At 39.5% G+C, this 20,909-nt stretch overlaps 1 protein-coding gene and 1 long non-coding RNA gene across 2 annotated transcripts; both read left to right on the top strand.

The window, feature by feature from the left end:
• The first annotated feature begins 2,189 nt into the window (after positions 1-2,189).
• On the top strand, positions 2,190-4,479 carry LOC114142118 (uncharacterized). Its single transcript, XR_003594965.1, has 3 exons — positions 2,190-2,345; positions 3,846-3,959; positions 4,055-4,479. It is a non-coding gene; the product is annotated as an uncharacterized LOC114142118 (long non-coding RNA).
• A 2,674-nt stretch (positions 4,480-7,153) lies between these two features.
• On the top strand, positions 7,154-13,727 carry tent5ba (terminal nucleotidyltransferase 5ba). The gene is made up of 2 exons (XM_028013528.1): positions 7,154-7,681; positions 12,158-13,727. Exons 1-2 carry the CDS (start codon positions 7,532-7,534, stop codon positions 13,184-13,186), a joined length of 1,179 nt encoding a protein of 392 aa, XP_027869329.1. The 5' UTR covers positions 7,154-7,531; the 3' UTR covers positions 13,187-13,727.
• Positions 13,728-20,909: the final 7,182 nt, after the last annotated feature.

Raw genomic sequence — 20,909 nt, 5'->3', positions numbered from 1 at the left:
AGCAAGTCACATGTATGGGGATATTCCATTCACGTGACTGATGGGATTTGTGACGGAAACAATTCTCCGTTTAAAGCCATCAGATTATGCAACAAACAAGCCGTAAAGGCATTTCTGTAAGGTTTTTGTAGTCTATTTAAACATTCCAGATGAACAAGTTTTTGTAGCTACGCCCATTCAGGTTGTAAAGCGAGACAAGCCTTACATAATACATAGTCTATATTTGACCACTGAGCTCCAGAGAACTCCAGCTATGCAACAACCGCCCCTCTTCTAGGTTACTGGGGGGGTTGGAGACCAGTAGAGCTCACATGGATACATGCAAGAAGGAACTGAGGTCCATTACTAAAAATACTCTCAAATCCAAATGGGGGCAGTTGACCATACAGCCCCTAGCAAAAGTATTCATATCCCTTTGACTTGGATTTCATGCGATAGACTAATACAAAGTGGTGTATGACTGTGAAGTGGAATGAAAGGAATGCCTGGGTTTCAACATATTTTAAAAATATATTTGGTAAGAGTGTGTAATGCCTGTGTACCCGCTCCCTCGAGTCAACACTTCTCTAAACCACTCAGTGCAATAACAACTGCAGGTCTTTTAGCTTATTTATGCATGGAGAGTTATATTTTGGACGTTCTCCTTTGTAGGATAGCTCCAGTTCAGTCAGAGCTGGACTTTGACTGGGCCGTTCAAACACATGAATATCCTTTGCTTCAGGTTTGACCTGTCTTCGCCACATCCACCTTCCTGACACGTCAGAAAAGGTTCCCAACACGTGGTGAATTAAAGCCTCACCGCATCATGATGGCGGTGGGGATGGTGTTTTTAGGGTAACTGGACTTCTTGTAATTTTCTTCCTCCCATGGCTTTCGTTTTGCCAGTCATTCATAAAGGCAGGATTTATGGAACGAGTCAAAAGTATTTGTCCCATCTGAGCTAGAAATTCTTTCGTCTCCTCCAGACTGTCAGCTTTGGTTGACAACCTTTTCAGTTTTTTGGTTTTTTTTCACCTCTTGTCTCTTCTTTGGTTTTTATGCTGCTGTTTGTTTACTAATGTTGTCAAATGTGGGCCTGGCTCATACAGGACAGGTGGAGTTTAGCTGGGTGATTTACTTCTGAAGGCAGCTGCTTGAATAGGATTTTATTTAGTAGCAGTAGAATAGATGACGCTGATAAAAAGTTACAGTCCAGTTTTATTTATTTATTTTATTTTTTGCGAACCTTGCATCCCTTCACTTCCACTTTGCATTTAACTGGTTACTGCTGGCTGATATATTACATAAGATCCCAATAAAATAAGAGGCAGTTTGTGGTTGTAATGTGATAAAGTGTACTTTTGCAAGCCACTGTATTTATAACTCCAGGTTTCATCAGTTAAGATACTGGCATCAGGGTTATTATCTCAATAACCAGGCAACAGCAGTTGTTTTCTTTAATCTACTTCAGCAATTGCCAACCACCAAATTTGCCAGCTTTTAGCTCAATTCATTACGTAAATCTTATTTGATGGTACCATTGCAGGCGTTCACACAGGTTGTGGCGCTTCTACGCAATGATACCACTTGAGTCTGTGCCATATTTTGGTGTTTTTATGTTTTTCAGCATCTCCCTTATCTGTGCTCCAAAGCACTCCTGTAATAAATCAAGCAGGAAGAGACTGGAGTCTGACGTCAGCAGCACGACTGCTTGCGTAATCTTGGCCCTCAAGTCCTGTAGATTTGTCATATGGAGCAATCTGGCAAAGTAAACGGACTCTTATCGCACTCTTATTCTCTGGTAGAATCCATGATGTCCAGCCTGAAGGCTCCCCTCGGCCTGCGTCTGCCATGTTGGGCAGTCAGAGTTGAAAACAATAGAGATTCGGATCAACTCGAATCAGTAAATGCCAGCTGCTACATTTGTATTTCAGCTGTTCAAAAGCTTCACATGATGCACTATATCTAAAGCAAACACTCAGTTGCCTTCAGTAACACGTCCGTTGGTGCCAAAATACGAGGGAGGGGGAAAAAAAGAAGTCTTCTTGGGGGAATAATTCACTGTAATTGCAGGAAAGTTGACAGACGGGTAAGAAAATTACCTCCACAACTCATCCAGTGTGACAAACGGAGTGGTATCACAATTCATCACGGTGACACCTAAGCACTCATTGTTTGTCAATGTCAGTTTCCAGCCACGCTTTTACAACCTGCTGTGACGTCTGCTCGTGTCTGTGCGGCTGACAGAAGACTGCTCTGCTGCACTGCTGCACTTCCTCTCGCTGCTCAAGAGCAGAAAAATGCAACACTAATGTCTGCTGTTTTACTTTTTAACTAACTAGGAGGAACAACACCGGTTTACTAAGGTAATTTAATACTATTTACCAGAGACTGACGTCTTCAATTTGTTTGCTCACGGGCATCTCCGGTAAGAAAGTTGGTCTAATGTACAGTTTATTGAAGGTGTGTTTAAATACGGGCTTCCTCACCGCACCTACAAGGCTCACAGTCTTAGTTATTCTAATTCTGCCAGGATGTCAACCTGAGGGATAAACAGAGCATCCAGCAGATTGCAGTACCTGCTTAAATGGAGGAACTTGGGGGCGATAAAGGATAGTTCAGGATTTCAAAGATGAGGTTTTGTTCCAAGGTTTCAAGTCGTCCATTTCTGAGATTAATTGGTCACAGAGACTGAGGACAAAAAGGCCCCCAGATCCAAATGGTAAATGACCTGTACTAGTGTTTTATCTAGAGGACTTCGAAGGGGGGAGTCATTCACCCATTCATGCGCACATTCACGCGCTGATGGTGGTATGCTACACTGTAGCCAGAGCAGGCAAGGTGAGTGAAGTGCCTTGCTCAAGGACACAGAAACTGAGATGAGCTGAATAAGGCTTTGAGCCGGCAGCCCACTGATTACGGGACAAACTCCTGCCTCCTGAGCGCCCAAACAGGCTTTTACAATACCAAAATAAGGTTACATTTTGTGACAAAACCTTAGTCAAAAATAAAGAAAACTCACAAAATTGAGTATTTCTTTATGATAATATAGTTTTTTGAAGATTAGGATTTTTAAAAACCAATCAGATTACAACAACAAGCAGATTACTGCCATGGGGTTTTCATTTAGCAAAAATCTAGATTTGGCCTTTCTGGGCACTAAAGCTAGCAGCTAATCCAAACCTTCTTTAAACAACTCAAAAACATCCCAGCAGGTAATGAATGACTGTTTTCTTAACCTTTAAACCATCGTCATGTGGTAGTTTTTGCCTCAGAGGTCAATAACTATTTATACAGGAAATCGAAGCAGTAGTCGGCGCTCCACCAATAATCTTTTTCTGAGAAAGTCTTATGACTGCAAACACAGAAGACAAATGAGCAAAATAAATGCAATGTTGTGTAAAAATCAACAAGTTTTTATTTAGACCAATGTGTCTAATTTTCTATGCTGCCTTATTTTCCTATTTGACACTTAGTCTGATCAGAAATGTTATGCATGTTCCTTTCTCAGTTTGGGTAGATCCCAGGGGGAACACTGGCTCCTAACCTCCCTTTCCTGTGTAAATAACCATCCAGTGAAATTGTGATTATGAATGAAAAGTTTTGTAAAACAGAGTTGTGATGTATTTGACACTAGAGTTGTTTCACAATAATAGAAATCCACTTTGGTCATGGCCAATTGGAGACTAGCTGTCAGCTTCAGCTTTTAATCTGGATTTACATTAAATGAACGTGCCAAGAGAGTTATAGACGAAATGCTCATAGCGTTTCAACAGTACGTCACTTTAAACTCTAAAATATGAACATGAACCATTGTTCTTTTGGTTTTTGCCAATTGAATAAACATCTTGCCTCTACATCAGCAGCGCTCCATCTTACATGAAGCTGTGAGGGAACGTGAGAATGTCAAAGGGGCTAACATTTATCGGCACCACCCCCACCACCAACGCTTTTAAAAAACTTTTCTCATCCCTGTTCAGGTAAGAGACGGCTCTTCTCCCAGAATGCACCAGTACCGCAAGGGTGGTTATTTATAGTCGCATGACGCATGATGTATCCCATGTGTACACGGCAGGACCTTTGGCTGGAGACGCCGCTTTCTGGCTCTTCAACAGACGTGGATGTTGTTGCCACAGAAACAGCACAGTGTTGACATCACAGTGCTTCAAGTGGTCTGCTGTGGAGACCAAAAAGCCAAAGCCTGATCACCACCTGACTCCTCGGAGGTTTGCGAGAAGCTGTTAGCCTCCAGCTCTGGACACAAGCTGAAACATGCATGAAACACATAAGAAAAAAAGCACACACACACACACACACACACACACACACACACACACATATGCTTATACCCTTGTGTTTTGGAGAGAAGATAATGACTTGAACTGGCGCATGTGCTTGTGTCTGCTTAATGGCTGCATTGCTGAAACAACATGGGATGAACTTTGGTCTGTTGTAAACATTTTACGGGTGTGTAAACATGCAGTGTGGAAATGTATGATGAGCTGAAGGGGGGGGGGCATTTTTAATTATTACCTTAAAAAGGGGAAATTCCCCACCTCTGCTGTTTGCTGGAATAAACAGAAACAATCCAAAGGCCCATCTCATCACTGAGGGAGTAATGTCTGCTATTGTGAGTAATGTCTATGATTGTGTCAGGTCCATCATTATGAGACATTTAGAGTATTAAAGCCCATAATAGGCTCCGTTTAAGATGAGATGAGGTATAAAGACAAAGGCAGGTCCGACCGCAGTCCAGTCATAGAAGACCAGAGACTCTGGACACTCAAGAAACGTGCAGACAGTCCGCCTCAAACCGGTGCCGCACTTACAGTTCCTGGGAGGAAAGCTCACAAATGGTCTGTTTTCACTCCAGGAGTGTCTTTGTAAGGGCACCAAAACAAATAAAATGCAACCTGCCGCACAGATAAGGAGCAGAGAGGAGAAAACCGAGAGGGCAACGAGAGGTTATCTGATTGCAAGCAACACCGAGCAAATAAAATTAGCAAGCGTTTGTGCTGAAGTTTGGTTTGATGAATGGACACAGCAAAGTCTAAAAGGTCACAGGTTTCTACTGTACCTGTTAAGCTAACAGCACATTTTTACAGGACAAATACTCCCCCGCGGGTTATCGACTTAAAAAAAAATTGCGACGACTGATTTCCACGTGTTTGGTGGAGTCAGTTTTAGGCTTCAGGTGGATTTTAACCAACATGCTATAAACAGAACATCTGAAGACGTTTTTCATCTGCTATGTGCCATACAGCCAATGAGATAAACTGGCTACAAGAAGGTTTAAAGTGAGCTTAATCAAGGACGCATCATGTTCTGAGTCTGTCAGCTCTCACCACAGCTTCAATTTTGGGCCTGGTCCATTAACTCTTCATGTGTTGATTTTCTCTGCCCTCTTTTCCATCTACCATCGCTCTAATGTCACAAAAAAAAGTCATGAAAAGGATAAAATATGAAAAATATTAATGAACTAAAATACTCAAATGACAATAAAAACATGCAAATCTCCCCAAACGAGATGTACGCTGAGCCTCATGACAAATAAGAAAGAACATTGAAACAAAAAAGACAGTAAGAACGTATTCATTCATCCATTACTTTTCTCTTTTAATAAATGGGTGAAGGAGGGAAACGCAAACAAGCCTCTCGCCAGCAGCGCTCTTCGGCTCATTCTGTGGATTTTAGTTGGACACAAATCTGAGTTTAGGACGTATCTTAATGTAAAAACTGCCTGATCCTTTCAGTGTGGAGTAAAATCCAGATCCATTCAGACTATTTGGCATGAAAAAATGAAGCTAAAAGTAACTGTACCAAAGTTAGGTAAGACCAATCTCAAAAACTTAACAGTGTTTTATTAAACCTTGAACCATTCATTAAGCAGTTATTCAAACAAAAGCTGATAATTATTTGCGTGGGAAACTCAAATCCTCCAGTTCTTTTGTTAATCATTTTTGGCTTCTCCGTAAATGACCGTCCTATACAAAATATAACAGCATCTCTATAAACGACTCGACTTTTCAAGCACTTTCAAGACAGTAGATGCTTGCTTTGGAACTTCTCTTATTCACTGTTTTCTTCAGCATCTTCGACCAACTTGATCTGGATTTAAAAATATACAAACTGCTTCTAAGTTTCCAAAAATCCCAAATGATCTCTTTAACGTGGCTTCTGGCCAGCCCTTATCATAATCAGAAGTAGAGTTTGTATTTGCCGCAGGGTCGGCATGAGACATCATTAGATTTGTGGCTGCATTAGGTCCCATCCTGACGTCAATTCTCCCACGACAGCAGCGGTCGTACATCATACTCGCAAATGACTTCAAAGTTGAATGTTCTGTTAACAGAGGCACAGCTTAAGGCCAAAATAACAATGTCAGCTGCTTGTGTTTGAGTTTTAAGAGCATTTCATGCATACTGTAACTGTTCATGAGTAGAGAAGTAAAAATATATATATAATCACAGATTTTATTGTGATTCTGATTCTGTTGGATTTCCATATCATTCAACATAAAAAGTCCTATTGCTTGACAGCCCAAACATCTGGGGTTATCACATCTGAATTAATCTTAAAATAAAATCCATCTTTATTTTTTTAATACATTTTTTACTAAGCGACATTGTTTTTGGTTTTTTTTCTCCAGGGTTTTGTAAGCTGTTGCTCATTAGGCTTCACATTCTGGCAATAATTTAAACAAACTTTAAAATGTTATTTTCTTTCATTGTACTTGAGATGCAGAAAGAAGGAGAAACAACACAAACCTGTCTACAGCAAGTAAATTATTAACCGTTCACGCTTCACTCGGTATACAAATTAAATAATGAATTTGAGTCACTAATTAGCCATAAAGCAAGTTCTTTTCAAATGTTTCATCATGGAGTGTATGAAAGCCCCCCAGTCCCTCTTAGAACTTGCTCAGGGTCTCAAATAACTTTGGACTGCCTCTGCTCCGAGCAGCTGCAGTCTTTTCCCAGTTCTTACTTCTTTTTTTTTTAACAGACTCAGTCAGACTCGGGCTCAGCTGTAGTCTGAGCCCGAGGTAATGTTCCTCGGGATTCCTGATGATCGCAGGGGAAAACTGTGCCAGGATGCAACTGCTGCATAGCAGAGGAGGAGGAGCAGAAAGCTGCCACCGAGCGTCAGATGGAGGGTGTTCCCTGCATGCAGGACGTCCATAATCAATGACCAAACGCAGCAGCCAATCACTGCGGCCCATGCTAATAAAGGAGGCTCTCTAAGCCTCCAGGACCTTCCTTATGAATCGGCGCTTTGCACACTGACCGGATTTCAGCGGCACACAGGGCAGAAGGAAGCTGCTGATCTCTGTCAACCCTAAAACTTTCTTTCTCCCCACCGCCTCCAGTTTTGAGCCAGACCTGTTCCAGCCGCTGACCCCGAGAGGAATACGCGGTGATCTCGGTGATTTTGGAAGAAGATTCTCTGGTTGTTAATTGTTTATTTTTATTTTTTATTTTTATTTTCCACCCATTTTTTTTGTTTTTGTTTGTTTTTCATTTAAGTCGGGGGGGAAAAAATTGGGACTGAAATGTCTGGAGCTTTGGATCAGACTCGGAGGTTCTGTGTGTTGTCGTGGGATCAGGTGCAGCGTTTGGACTCGATCCTTGGGGAGGCTGTCCCCATCCACGGCCGAGGAAACTTCCCCACTCTGTCCGTGCAACCCCGTCAGATCGTCCAGGTATGGTAATCCGACACTCCCAACTCTCTTTTTACATTTTTTTTTAAATTTCTAACACAGGCAATGTGAAGATGTGTTTAGTTAAGTTTACAAACAACTAATTTAGCCCACTAAAAAAACCCCAACATATAATCTATTATTAAGCCTGCAAACTCAATATATTTGGCTGGAGCTTCAAATGTAAATGAATAATTTATTGTAACTTAGTTATTCCCTTTGAAAGTCCTCAACGACCCCTGGTGGTCTTTTATCACTCTTAGACACACCCAGAACTTAATTTTCTCTTTCTCTCTTTTACTCTTTTTCATCTCAATATCATTCTCAATTTAAGTTAATTTAATTTAATAGAAATTAATTAACTTTATTCCATGAGAATGAGTAAAATCCTCAATAAATGTATTAAATTGATGTAGCCAGTATTTACATATTCTCTCTGTAAGTGTCATTTGTTTGGCCTATATGATTTAGAACAGTGTGGTCAGATCCTGTTTCGCCTCCCCTGATACTTAGGTTTGCGTTTAGCTGGAAAAGAAACTGCAGAGCTAGAATTTCAAAATGAACGGGTGGTTGTTACAGGATACCGTCCCCCCCCTTCATTTTTCCATCTCATTTTGGACTCTGATATATTCAAGATGAGCCCAAGAACTTTGTGAAGCCCAGAGGTCCGTGCCTGTGGTTGTGGAAAGATGAATGGTCCATTGAAGAACGCGGGGAGGCTTAAATGGGGGGTTTGATTTCCAAGTGTGGGGACTCCTGTGTTTGCTCTGGATTTGTGAAATCCCTGTATAATTTAGTTTTTTTTTTCTTCTTTCTTTCTCGAATCTACCGTCTGCTGCATAGATTAATTTAAACGGAGACTGAACGCTGATGACTGGTTTCGGTGTGAGTTTTATCAGTCATGATGATGTGCTGCTCCAGTTCCTCTGACATAACAGGGAACGACATGAATGGATGCATGGACCTTTGTCCCACTGCAGTGGCACTGCTATAATATCAACTTCACCATCATAAATCTGCATTTTCTCCCTATTTTAGACTTTTTTTTTCTAAATACAGTTTCTGACCTTTTGTTTTCTTTTTCCAAGTTTATTTTGTCTGGTAAATTTTCAGTCATTCATGCTTCACAGCACGTGTTTCTGATCATTAGCAGGCATATATTCAAGTCGAGACAAGTTTTGTTTTTCAGTATTTCACCTGTTGATTATTGTTCAAAGGCAGAATTGACCCATTCCAATCCCTGCTAAACTCAGAAGTTTATCTCTGACTTGTAAAACAAGAGCCCTTGTCTTCCACATTTTAGATGTGTCCCTTTTCCAACATATCTGAAATGGCTGAATTATCTCTGCAACATGTCATTAAGTTGTTCATTATCCTGGGGTCGAAAACCAATACACTCAAGATGCCTCAGGCCTAGAGCCTCACAAAAATACATGTATATTTCTGCATTCTTATATAAAAATTGGTATAATGAGAGCATCAATAAATTCTGCACTCATGGCGTCACCCGATTGAACAAAAGAGTGGAAAATGAGTTCAAACAGCATATCAACCTAATATGATTTGATCCATATCATATTAGGTTGGGGATTAAATATTATTATTATTATTATATTATTATTAGTAGTGTTCATTTTTTTTATCCTATGAGAACTAAATATCATAACAAAATACTTAATTTGTAATTGAATCCAACAGAAAATTATGTTCCCATCTATCAAAACAAAAGTTCTTCATCTCGATCTGATTTTTTTAATACGCTCACAAACAATTGATCAATATGTTTAATGACAAAAAATATAGAATTTCTTACTTTTTGAACACTTGATAAGTAAGAAAAAAATATATAATTTTTTTCCAATTATATGACTTGGCTCCCGCTTGTTAGAATCGACCAAAGAATAGACTGACCGATTCCATTCACTGGACGTCTCAGGTTTTGCAACACAAATCCACTTCACTTTCACACGTTTTTCTTTTTTTTTTTGAACTAGAGAGCTTGAGCCCCGGAGTTTTCTAAATTTTAGCCACGAGGTTAATACCTCTACTTGAACTTCTTTGGGGGGTTAATCACATATCTGCATCCAAGCATCTCTGAGAGGTGAGTTGCTAACTGCAGGATCTCTTGGACGCGATTAGAGCTTGAAGCGCTGAAAAAGAGAAAAAGAAAACACTTTTTCATTGCCTCTGACTGGAGTTTGGACCCAGTTCCTTCTGCTTTATGGCTGAAAGACTGTAAGCATCTCACTGACAAATTGCTGCTGTCGCAATTTTTGTCTTACTCCTTATACCACCAGTGGGGTTGCCCCTTCTTTAAAAAGTGTTTGTCTCTAGGCTGACCCAGTATGTAAAAATAGAACTATCATGTCATCTGATCACCATGGGAGAGAGCGTTAACACACGTTAATCTGACAGGCCAGTGCAGTGGGGGATTGAGGATTGCGTGTGAGCGTGCAGTAGCTAATTTGTGCTGCAGGTGTTTATTTCTTCATGGTTTTGCAGCAGTTGTTTGCCCAGCAGAACCGCAGTCCGACATGTCCAGTCAGTGATGCATGGGGTGTTAGTACAAGCAACAAGATAAACCTCTGATCCCTCCTACCGACGCAGAACGGAAGCTGATGCCTTTTAATTTGAAACCTAAACTAGCTTATTGCAGTTTAAGCCCATAATCTGAATGCATCCTTATTGCTGTTTTTAAAGCAGCGATGTTGGTTGACTCTCAGTTGCTTCTGCTCAGAACAAACTGCAGGATGACCAGAGCGTGTCCCGATGCTCCCTTTTGGTGGCAGGTTAGGATTATAAATCTTATCTGTGTGACTTTGATAAGGCAGTTTGACCCGGGTGGATGTAGCCCTGGAGACTTTCCATCCCTACGTTGTTGTGTTTTTTTGCAGCACTTCAGTTTGATTCAGACTGAGGTTGAGGGTAATGAGGTGGACTTTTGTGAGCAGGGGTATTGATCTTGCCTTCCCAATCTATTGATTTCCTTTAGGTTGCTGAGAGGTTACTTAAACAAGTCTTATGAGATGCTTGCTAAACAACTGTAGTGGAGTTTCACTTGATATTCCTTCAGGTTTTGGCCAATAGAGATTCACCGATCAAGCTGCTCCTGGCTGGCTGATGACGATTTCTGGTTTTCTTTGGACCTGCTGATTCCAAAAAGTTTTTCTTTTCTTTTTTTTGAATGCAACAGAAAAAGGATTCTGGAGATAATTTGTAGTTATGAATCCATCTCTAATTCACTTTGAGTTTAATACATTTTTAAAATAAATTTTAAAGCAAAACTTGTGATGAATCCATAGACCAAAAATAGTGTAAGTTGCTAGTTTTGATAGATTTAATTAACACGAGAGGGTAAAAATCTGCTTTTACAGCATTAGGCCTGCCAAACTAAGACAGTCAAGATATAGTTTCCTGGTTAATATCTGCAGCCAATTGATTGATGATTCTCCAGAAATATGACCGTATCTGATACTGAAGTCTCATAAATTGTTGACCATCTTCCAGAGCAGAGGGATCGTGATGTCATCGGGAGAGAGCCTCTGTATTATGCCGCTATATAATTTTGATAAGATGTATTGACTTTATTGCCATTTCTATCTTTTACATCATAAGCCAGCTGCAAGAATGCACTTTATCTCGGTAGAGTTGTGGTTTACATTTCAATAAACTGAAAAACTGTTTTGAGGTTGGCATGACAGTCTTGTGTTAGTAATTAGTTCTCCTCTGATAATAAAGATAATGTTGATTTAATGATTCTAAACTAAAAAAACTGAAATGATTAGTGTTTCCTGAAGAAATTAATAAATGCCTCATTTATGTTTCTAAATGTGACTGAATACAATTATTATGTTAACGGCGCAGTCCTAGTTTAATTTATGTTCCTCCAGAGATGCACTAATCAGAACTTTGTGGACAATTTCAGATTATCGATTCTTCTGAATCTTCAGCCAGCCAAAAACAATTTTACCTGATTCTAGTTTCTCTTCAAAAAGAAGATAAGAACATTGTTTTTTTTTTAGCTCTTTTTGAGTAATCATTAATTCTTGATATTAAGTCAAATACATCTGTGAGATGGTTTTCCTCTTAATAAAAAGACCAAAGAACAGTTACAGAATTCAGCATTATATTAAGGATTAGTGTATCAACCGCTACAAAAACAGACGTCTTCGGGTGTATTTATAGAGAATTCAGCTTCTTCCTTTAACTCTGAGATTTTCAAAAAAGCTGCCAACATTTTCACCATCTTCCATAAGTCAGAGGTTAAAGGTGAAACAGAATGAAACAGCGCAACTGTACTGTACTCCGTTTAGCCTTCCTGTTATCTGATGAAAGTCTTGCTCTCTCTCACTGTCCTGCAGCTTAAACAAAGCACATCTCACATGGCCTAAATGCTTTGTTTTCTTTAAGTAATGTTTTTTTTTTTAAATGAATGATATATTTGGTAAAGGTCACTGATCGTGTGTTGTTTTTGTCCAGGTGGTGCGAGCGAGGCTCGAGGAGAGAGGAGTGTGTGTGAAGGACGTCAGGTTGAACGGCTCAGCGGCCAGCCACGTGCTCCATCAGGAAAACGGCCTTGGCTACAAGGACCTCGACCTGATCTTCGGGGTGTCGCTAAAGGATGACCAGGCCTTCCGGCTGGTGAAAGACGTCGTCCTGGACTGCCTGTTGGACTTCTTACCGGTCGGGGTCTCTAAAGAGCGCATCACGGCGTTGACCCTCAAGGAGGTTTATGTGCAAAAACTGGTAAAAGTCTGCAACGACACGGACCGCTGGAGCCTTATCTCGCTGTCCAACAACACGGGCAAGAACGTGGAGCTTAAGTTTGTGGACTCTTTGAGGCGGCAGTTTGAATTCAGCGTGGACTCCTTCCAGATTTGTCTGGACTCTCTGCTTCTGTTTGACCGGTGCTCGGAGACCCCCATGTCGGAGAGCTTTCACCCCACCGTGATCGGGGAGAGCGTGTACGGCGACTTCCAGGAAGCTATGGACCATCTGTGTCAGAGGACCATAGCGACGCGAAGCCCCGAGGAAATCAGGGGCGGTGGCTTGCTGAAGTACTGCCACCTGCTGGTGAGGGGCTTCACGCCCTCCTCCGAAGCAGACATGAAGCAGATGCAGCGCTACATGTGCTCCCGCTTTTTTATTGACTTTCCCGACATAGGCGAGCAGCAGAGGAAGCTGGAGGCCTACCTGCAGAACCACTTCGCCGGCATGGAGCACAAACGCTACGAGTGCCTGATGACTCTGCACCACGTTGTGAACGAGAGCACAGTGTGTCTAATGAGCCACGAGCGGCGTCAGACGCTCAGCCTCATCTCCATGCTGGCGCTGAAGGTCCTCGCCGAACAGAATGCCATCCCGACTGTGACAAACGTCACGTGTTACTACCAGCCGGCACCTTACGTGCAGGACATCAACTTCAGCAATTATTACATTGCACATGTGCAAGCGCCGCAGATCACGCACTGCAGTAATTCGTATCAGACATGGCTGCCCTGTAGCTGAGCCCCTTTGTCTCCATCATCACCGCGTCAAAGGAACAGGGAAACGAAATCTTGGTTTGCCAAATGTGACTTGATTCAAACAATCCTGTACTGCTGGATGTCTGATTGAGCTGACAAATAATTTCTCCTCACGTTTTTTTCTTTTGTCTGTTTTTGTTTTTTCAGATGCAAAAACATCTGTAAGATTGCTGGTCATTTCTGAGATGTAGCTTTAATATCATATTTAAATATACAAAGAAAACAAGTCTTTATATGTTTCAGAAATACGTGTTTTGATGGAATAAAACATTGATGCTGATGTTATTTTCTTACATTTTTGAAAAAAAGAAAGAAAGAAAAAAAGCAATTACTTACTGGACCAAAGATGTATTTTTTTGTTCTGAATTAAGCGATGCTTTAATTCCTAGTGCCTAAAAAGAACCACAAAATGTTTGAAAACATTTGTAAAGTGACAACTGTGAATTCAGTGTTTTCTAGATTCTGTCTCTTTTCAGAAACATAAGCATTAATTTTTGTGAGAATAAAAAAAAGGAAAACCCAAATTCTTTTTTGCATTGTGGTCATTTTATGTTTGGTGGGTTTATGGTCGTAATTAGTTTACAGTTTGTCATCTGAGTTACTTCACCATTCTCAATGAAGTCACCTTACATATATTAAGGCATACCAAGGTTTTTTACACACACACACACACACACACACACACACACACACACACACACAAAATCGTTTTCTTGTAGTTATCCCATTGTTTAAAGTCCCTTTGTGGACATGTCAGAGAAAAACTGCTGAAGTGAAAGTTTTTTTTTAACTGCACACAGTCCCTCCCCCACCTGTTGCCGCTCTGCTGGCTGAAAGAGGATCTCTATGCTTTTCCTTTACTTTAAAGAAAAAGAGTTTGTGAAACACATCAAGTCATAACATGGAGGTTAAAATAACTCCACAAATCACTCTTAATAAAGAGATAATTCAGTATTTTTGAAGCAGGGTTTTGTTAAAAGGGAGTTATTATCTCCAACAGATAACTAGTAAATAAATATCATAAGTCCTCATTAATTGGTCCTGAAGAATGAAGTTACCAGCTAGTCTGAGAGAAACCAAAACCAAATTCGACTTTTACCTCCTCAAAACACAGGAGTCTCAAAACTGACAAGTAGTTCATGTGAGCAGCATCTTTTAGTCTTTAAACTATTGCCTGGCATAGAAGTAATGGGAAGTAAAATGCAAGATCATTGTGCCAACTTAAACCAAAGGTCACCAACTTATGCTATCTAAAGAGCCACTGTTGTTCTCTCTCTGATCAACTAACATTTAATTGTACTGAGGTTAAAATAAAGCTTTATTCAAGAAAATAAAACCATTTTCTCGAATGACATGTACCATAATTATAAATAAGAAAAATAAATTATGTAATTTGTGTCTTAGCCAAGAAAAAGGAAAAGATTTCTGAAATCATTAGTGTCATGCTGTTGTGAAACTTTAGATACAGCATTAAAACACAGATAAAAATATAAAAAAGCTAGCATCTCTTCTTTTCACCTTTAAATACAAGACTTAGCTCAAGATCACTTTGGACAAAGGTTATGAAGAGCCATATGCAATTTCAGAGCCAAAGGCTAAAGAGTCCTGGTTTAGTACTTTATGTCATTGCATTGATTTTATTTTCTATTTTCACTTCGCATCGAGGTTCTTTTAGACAGCTATTTTTTCACTTGTTCTCCTCTCAGATCATTACAGTCAGGAAGATAATTGGCAGCACACTGCCTCAAACATCCGCTTTCTTGTGCAAATAGCCATCAACTTCTGCATAAGCAAAAACTCTGTCCAAAGGTATTTGTGGTTTAATTGTGCATTAAATAGGTATTGAATTAGCCACTGTGATGTTTTGAGAATAAAGTTGTTTTAGGATGGAAGAAGCCTGCTTTGTCTTGCCCCTCTTTTTGATTTGCTGTTAGCTTTAGCCTCCTGGTCTGGCTAATCTGAGTTGCCAAGAAAGTTAAGTTTTGAAGGTAAAACTATCTGAAAGAGCAACATACTTGCCTGCAATTTAGCTAATATCATCTTGACATCCTAATTTTACTCTATATAAACATCAGAGGAGAAAAAAGTATAACTTCTTTTTTCTACATCTTTAGCAAAAACTTTTTTTTGATTTATTCTTGCATTTATATATTTTTAATGGGTTTTTTTTCTTAATTATCAGGTAACCATAGTGTTCCCATAGTATTTTTCATGCTGTGGGAATCTCATTCTGATCCACGCCTACTTGTCATTTGACCTTAATAAATGCCTCTTTTCATTAAATGTGAGAAGTCTCGACTTTAAACCAGAGACTTGTATAATTCCATCTTTATTTGTTTGTTCTGTACCGTCCTGATGAATGGGTTCCTGTTTGTCGTAGTGGCAACAAGTTGGTTCATTTCCACTAACCCGGCCCATTGAAAACCATCGACCGATATGCGGAGTGAGTTGCGTTTGTTAAACTGGAGCTGAGGATCCATTACAATCTGAGGACATGAACTATAAGGAGGCTTTTCTAAAGCACAATGGCTTCTCTCTCCTCTGTGATAGCAAACCTTTTTAACAAAGGCTGGCTTGTTCTCAATCCATGTTACCACTGGTAACCCGGCCCTGTTTGCTTGACCGAGACTACCTATATCCCTGTCATTTTGTCTTAGTCAAAATAAGAAGAAGTTTTTTTAAGACAGACAAACTGGGAGTGACACATCTCGTCGGCAGAATTTAGATCGCTGCACGGTTGCGCTGCTCATATTTTGACCAATAATTACATCTATTCTGAAATCTGAGAGCAAAGAACAGCATGTTTTTCCATATGTGACATCCCCTCCTCTCACACACACATTCAGACTTTGATCGTGCTGAATCCACCATACTGATGTTGAAAGGCAGAATTGAAAATGCGGTGTTATTGAAGGCTATATATATGCATAGCCAGATCCCAGACTAAATCTGTTAAATGCAGGGTATTGGTCCTGGTCACAGCATCAGTGCCCTAGATGAACCGTCCCAGTGCCAAAGTAAAGTACAGTAAGCCTTCGAATGTACGACTGTGAAATTCTTTTATTTTTGTGATACTCTGTTGCACGCAGGGTCAGATTAAGTTGGAAAAAGGGCTGGAAAGCCCCTTTTCACAGGTGTGTGGATAAGCCTTTTAATAATGTACAGCCACCACCTTTGGAGTGCTTGCTGGCAGTCATTAAATCATCCTTTTAGGAATTTGAGTCAATTGTGAGGCAAAGCTGTTGCTAATGATGTTTTAATATGCACTTTGATGCTTGAGAAAACAAAAAAGAAGATCCTCCCATATTCAAGTCTAAAGCAACTAAATGCCAATACGGCACACCTGATACAGATATGTAAAATTCCTGAATATGAAAATGCAGAAAAATAAACCCTAAAATTGAGTAGGTTTATTCTTTCAAGGGAAAAATACCACACTTTGTAATCATTAGTTTTGTCTCGGGGACTAAATTCCTCTAAAATAAATGTAGCTGATGATCCATGGGGTATAAATTTGTATGACATAACGCAGATGCTTATTTTATTTAGCCACTCTTTTAGATAGGGAAGACAAGAGAACATAGTTCTCTTAAGTACATATAAGCCACTCATATGTACAAATAAGACAGTAAGTTAAAGCAATTCAAAAACTGGAATTTCAACAAACAAAACTTAGTGAAGATCTAAATGTATCTTGCCACCATGAACAATGAGATGGGAAGGAATTCACACCACTAATCAACAACAACAAAGAAAGAGATCTTGGACTCAGGCAGTCTCCTAAACAGTGATTAGATGCTGTTTACATGCCAACCAGATGTTGGTTTATGAAGGTTTACTAGATACCGCTGACCCTTGAGCTTTGATCAAATGAGGATAAGATTATCCTCTTAATAGACAATAACCTGTATTGTCCCTCAGTGGGGAGATCCTGGCGTACCAGTAGCAAAGTGACAGACATGTCACAAAAATAAAAATATAAAAACAAAACTAATGATAAATGTACAGTAATGGCAAATTTACAGCATAAGAAAATATGTAACACTTTATTTGATGGGGTGTGCATAAGACTGACATGACACTATCAAACATGACATAACACCCGTTAAGAACATGAAGGAGTCTTTATGAATGTTTATGACTGGTGAATATTGACGCTTTAATGCAAAGTTGGCAGTTTAAATTGACTTTTAATGCAACTTTTCAAGCAACTTTGCATTGAAATTGTCATTATTTACCTAATTATACTTCATGACAGCAGTTATAAACATTAAGGAAGACTTCTTCATGTTCTTATCGGGTGCTATGTCATATTTATGACAGTGTCATATCTGTCTCATGAACACCCTTTGAAATAAAGTGTTACCGAAAATACTGTGCAATTATTAAAAGTGACATACTACAATTCAATTCAAGAAATTTGCAAAATGTAAAAAAATGTAAAAATGTAAAAACTACAAAAACATTACAAGAAAAACTGTGCAAACAGCAACAAAAATGTTATTTGATATGATTGAAAACTGCTTCAATATCAATAACAATGTACAAATTTAGTTGCCAGCTTAATAAATGTACCCAGATAAAAGATATATTGTTTTTTCCACTTCAGCTTGAAGTGAATTGATGCAATAAAAGCAGAATTTATTTCAAGGCTTTCCCTCGTCTTTACTCATCAGACCAAACAGTGTTAATGATGAAAACCTTCAGCTGAAGAGGACTTTTAAAAAAGAAAAGGTTAAGACTTCTGCTACTCTTCAGGACAAAGTGAGACTTTGTCCTTTAATTTTTGTCTTTGTTCTGGATTTTCCTACCAATGTTGTGCATAAATATTTCAATCCCTGAAATGCTGGTTGATGTCAGCCACAGAGTAACAAGGCTAAAACACGTATTTGTATAACTGTCCTCCCTGTGACTCAGCCGTCTTATATTTATTGTAAAAAGCTCTTTTGAGCCTTGCTATAAACACCAGAAACTGTTAAAACAGCACGGGACATTTAGGTTTGTCACATTCAATTTTATGAATATGAAAGAATTTAGTAAAACTGTAAATAGCCTAGAAGGAAAGCAAATGTAGCTATGATTGACCACAACAGCCTCTGCAGACCTTTAAACACTACAATAAGCCATATGTTTCACTGTGTGTTTTTTTTTTTTTGTATTTTAGGGTGTGATTTCTGCAAATCCGCTTAAATAATTAGTTAAAGAAGTTTTATTTGACTATTGCCCACACACCTGCTTCTCTTGTGGCTTGGCTACTCAGTCATAACCAATTAAAATCCAATAAGATGTGTTTTTTTTTCTGGTGACATAATAATGGAAAGAAATCAAAGAATTTCTGAGAATTGCTTCAATCTGTTATGAATCCAGCAGTTTTTATTTTCTTTCTTGTACAACCAGGAGAGACGATACACCTCCAGTCTTGGGAGCAGCAGTGTTTAATGATGGCTCGCTGTGGTTTCTGAAAAAACTGCCTCATCCAGATGACAGAAATGGAAATTATAGCCAGCAATAGCAGTCTGAGAAGTCTGAGATGTTTAATTTAGACTTTCATGAATATGAAGTTTTCTGCGGTTGTGTGAAATCTGAACAGTAATTTAGACACTTTAGATTTTAGCCACAACAGAATCTGCCCTGGTTTGCCTTTAACATTTCTCTCTGACCAGGAAAAATATCAAATCATCCAAAAGAGTAAAAAGTTCCACTCATCCAAGATATGTGATTGGTTAAGCTGGTCCAAGTCAAACTTTGAACACTCCCTGTGATCCTGATCACGCTCGCCTGAGTCAGGATGCGATGATGTTTTAAATTAAGCAGGACTCTGGGAGCACATGACTGTGGATGTGACATCATCCTGAGGGTGCAGAGCGGAAACACATGTCTGCTCTAAAGACTGAGGGTGATTGGAGCAGGCTGACAGCAAGGCTTTACCCAAATGTGTTTTGCGCGTGTGTGTGTGTGTGTGTGTGTTGCTGGGGTGAAGCGTTGAGGAATGTCTACAAGTTCATCACAAATTCAAACATGAGAATAAGCTTCTGAAGAGTTGGAGCACAGCAGCCTTCTTGGGGTAATTAAAGGTTTCAGAAAAAATGAGCAACTTAAATAATATTCTTATGTAGCACGAAAGTATTGGATTGGGGCTATACCTAAAACAGTAGCACTGTCAATACTGGAGCTCCACAAAGATGTGTGGTTAGTCTGCTGCTGTTCTCTGTATACCTAGAATTGTATGGTCACTCAAGGACTGTACCAGGACCGTTGTTCAACTACTTTAAATTAAATTCAGTTTATTTGGATAGAATCAATTCGCAATAAATGTAATGTCAATTCACTTTACAATAAAAACTGATTCTGATCATGATCAAAATATATAGTCAGAGAGAAGAAGGTAAACGCAGCTAAATGTTTCATCTCTGTGGAAGACAGATAAGGACTCTGATCTCATTGCCTCCAAAGACAACATTACCAATTATACTTCATGACAGCAGTTATAAACATTAATGAAAACTTCTTCATGTTCTTATCGGGTGCTGTGTCATATTTATGACAGTGTCATATCTGTCTCATGAACACCCTGGTTTTCATGATCTGGTTGGTTTCAACGGGTCCTCCCCCTCCCCATCCAACACATGAAAATATAATTCGAAAACTGCATTTCATATCTGTTCTGATATTTTTTATTTAATTTATTTTAATGATTTCAAACATTTAATTATGATATAAAAGAATGAAAAGAAGGAATACGGATCAGACGATTTTTACTTGGTACTTTAAATATTTAGTTTTGCAAAATTAGTTTTGCTTTACTAATAATAATATTTTATATTTTCCAATTTTTTTTACTTTTTGCACAACCTTTACACAAAGCCAGGATGCATTTCACTGTGCTTTGCACTTATTTAACCACACATGGAGCAGGTGTTATATTCAGACTGACAAAAGGTGTGAATCATCAGACATGCCTGGCTGTTTATGGGAAGGAAGTGATGTCATGGCGTGCAGATGGAGCATCCTGAAAAAGACGGGAGCAAAGAATAGACTGGCCTCTCTCTGCTTGGAGCAGGGAGGGGTGGTAAGGGATATTAAGTGTTAGCAACCAAAAAAGTTTGAATCTGAAACTTGACTTGACTTTAAAGATCAGGGGGCACTGGGTGTCACGGCAGATGGAAACTGCTGCTGGGGGAGGCAGAAGTGTGAGAGACACTTGCACACAGCGCTGAGGATTCTTGGCATTGCAACCCACTGACAAACAATCCTAACTTTATCCTGTGAGCCGGGCCAACTGAATGGCGGCAGTGTGCAGAGTTTACCCACCAAGGGGGGCTGCAGCTCGCCCCAGCCTAACTCTGTTCCCATCCGAATGCTGTGATGTCTGAGGCTGGACTGTCAACTGCATTTATCATCATTTCTGTATCGGTGCCAGTAAATCTTCCCTGAAAATCCCCCCCCAAAATAATCTACAGAATTTGGGGGCTAGCAAACAAACTTGCCAGTGCTTTCTTTTGTTAAACTCGGTTGGTATCATGATTCTAGCACAGCATCAAAAATATTGCTTTAGAGATTTAAGGTCTGACACATGCTGATAATTACTACCAGATACACGGGGATTTTCTACAAGCCCTTATTTACTTTCTATAAACTTAATCAACTACAATTACAAACATTTTAGTGCAAAATCAGCATGTGTTTAATTTGGCCAAAGTGACACG

The sequence above is a fragment of the Xiphophorus couchianus genome, chromosome 3 (genome assembly GCF_001444195.1).
Source record: "Xiphophorus couchianus chromosome 3, X_couchianus-1.0, whole genome shotgun sequence".
Lineage (NCBI taxonomy): Eukaryota > Metazoa > Chordata > Actinopteri > Cyprinodontiformes > Poeciliidae > Xiphophorus > Xiphophorus couchianus.
The sequence above is the reverse complement of the archived record's forward strand: the minus strand, read 5'-3'. Positions and strand labels throughout refer to the sequence as shown.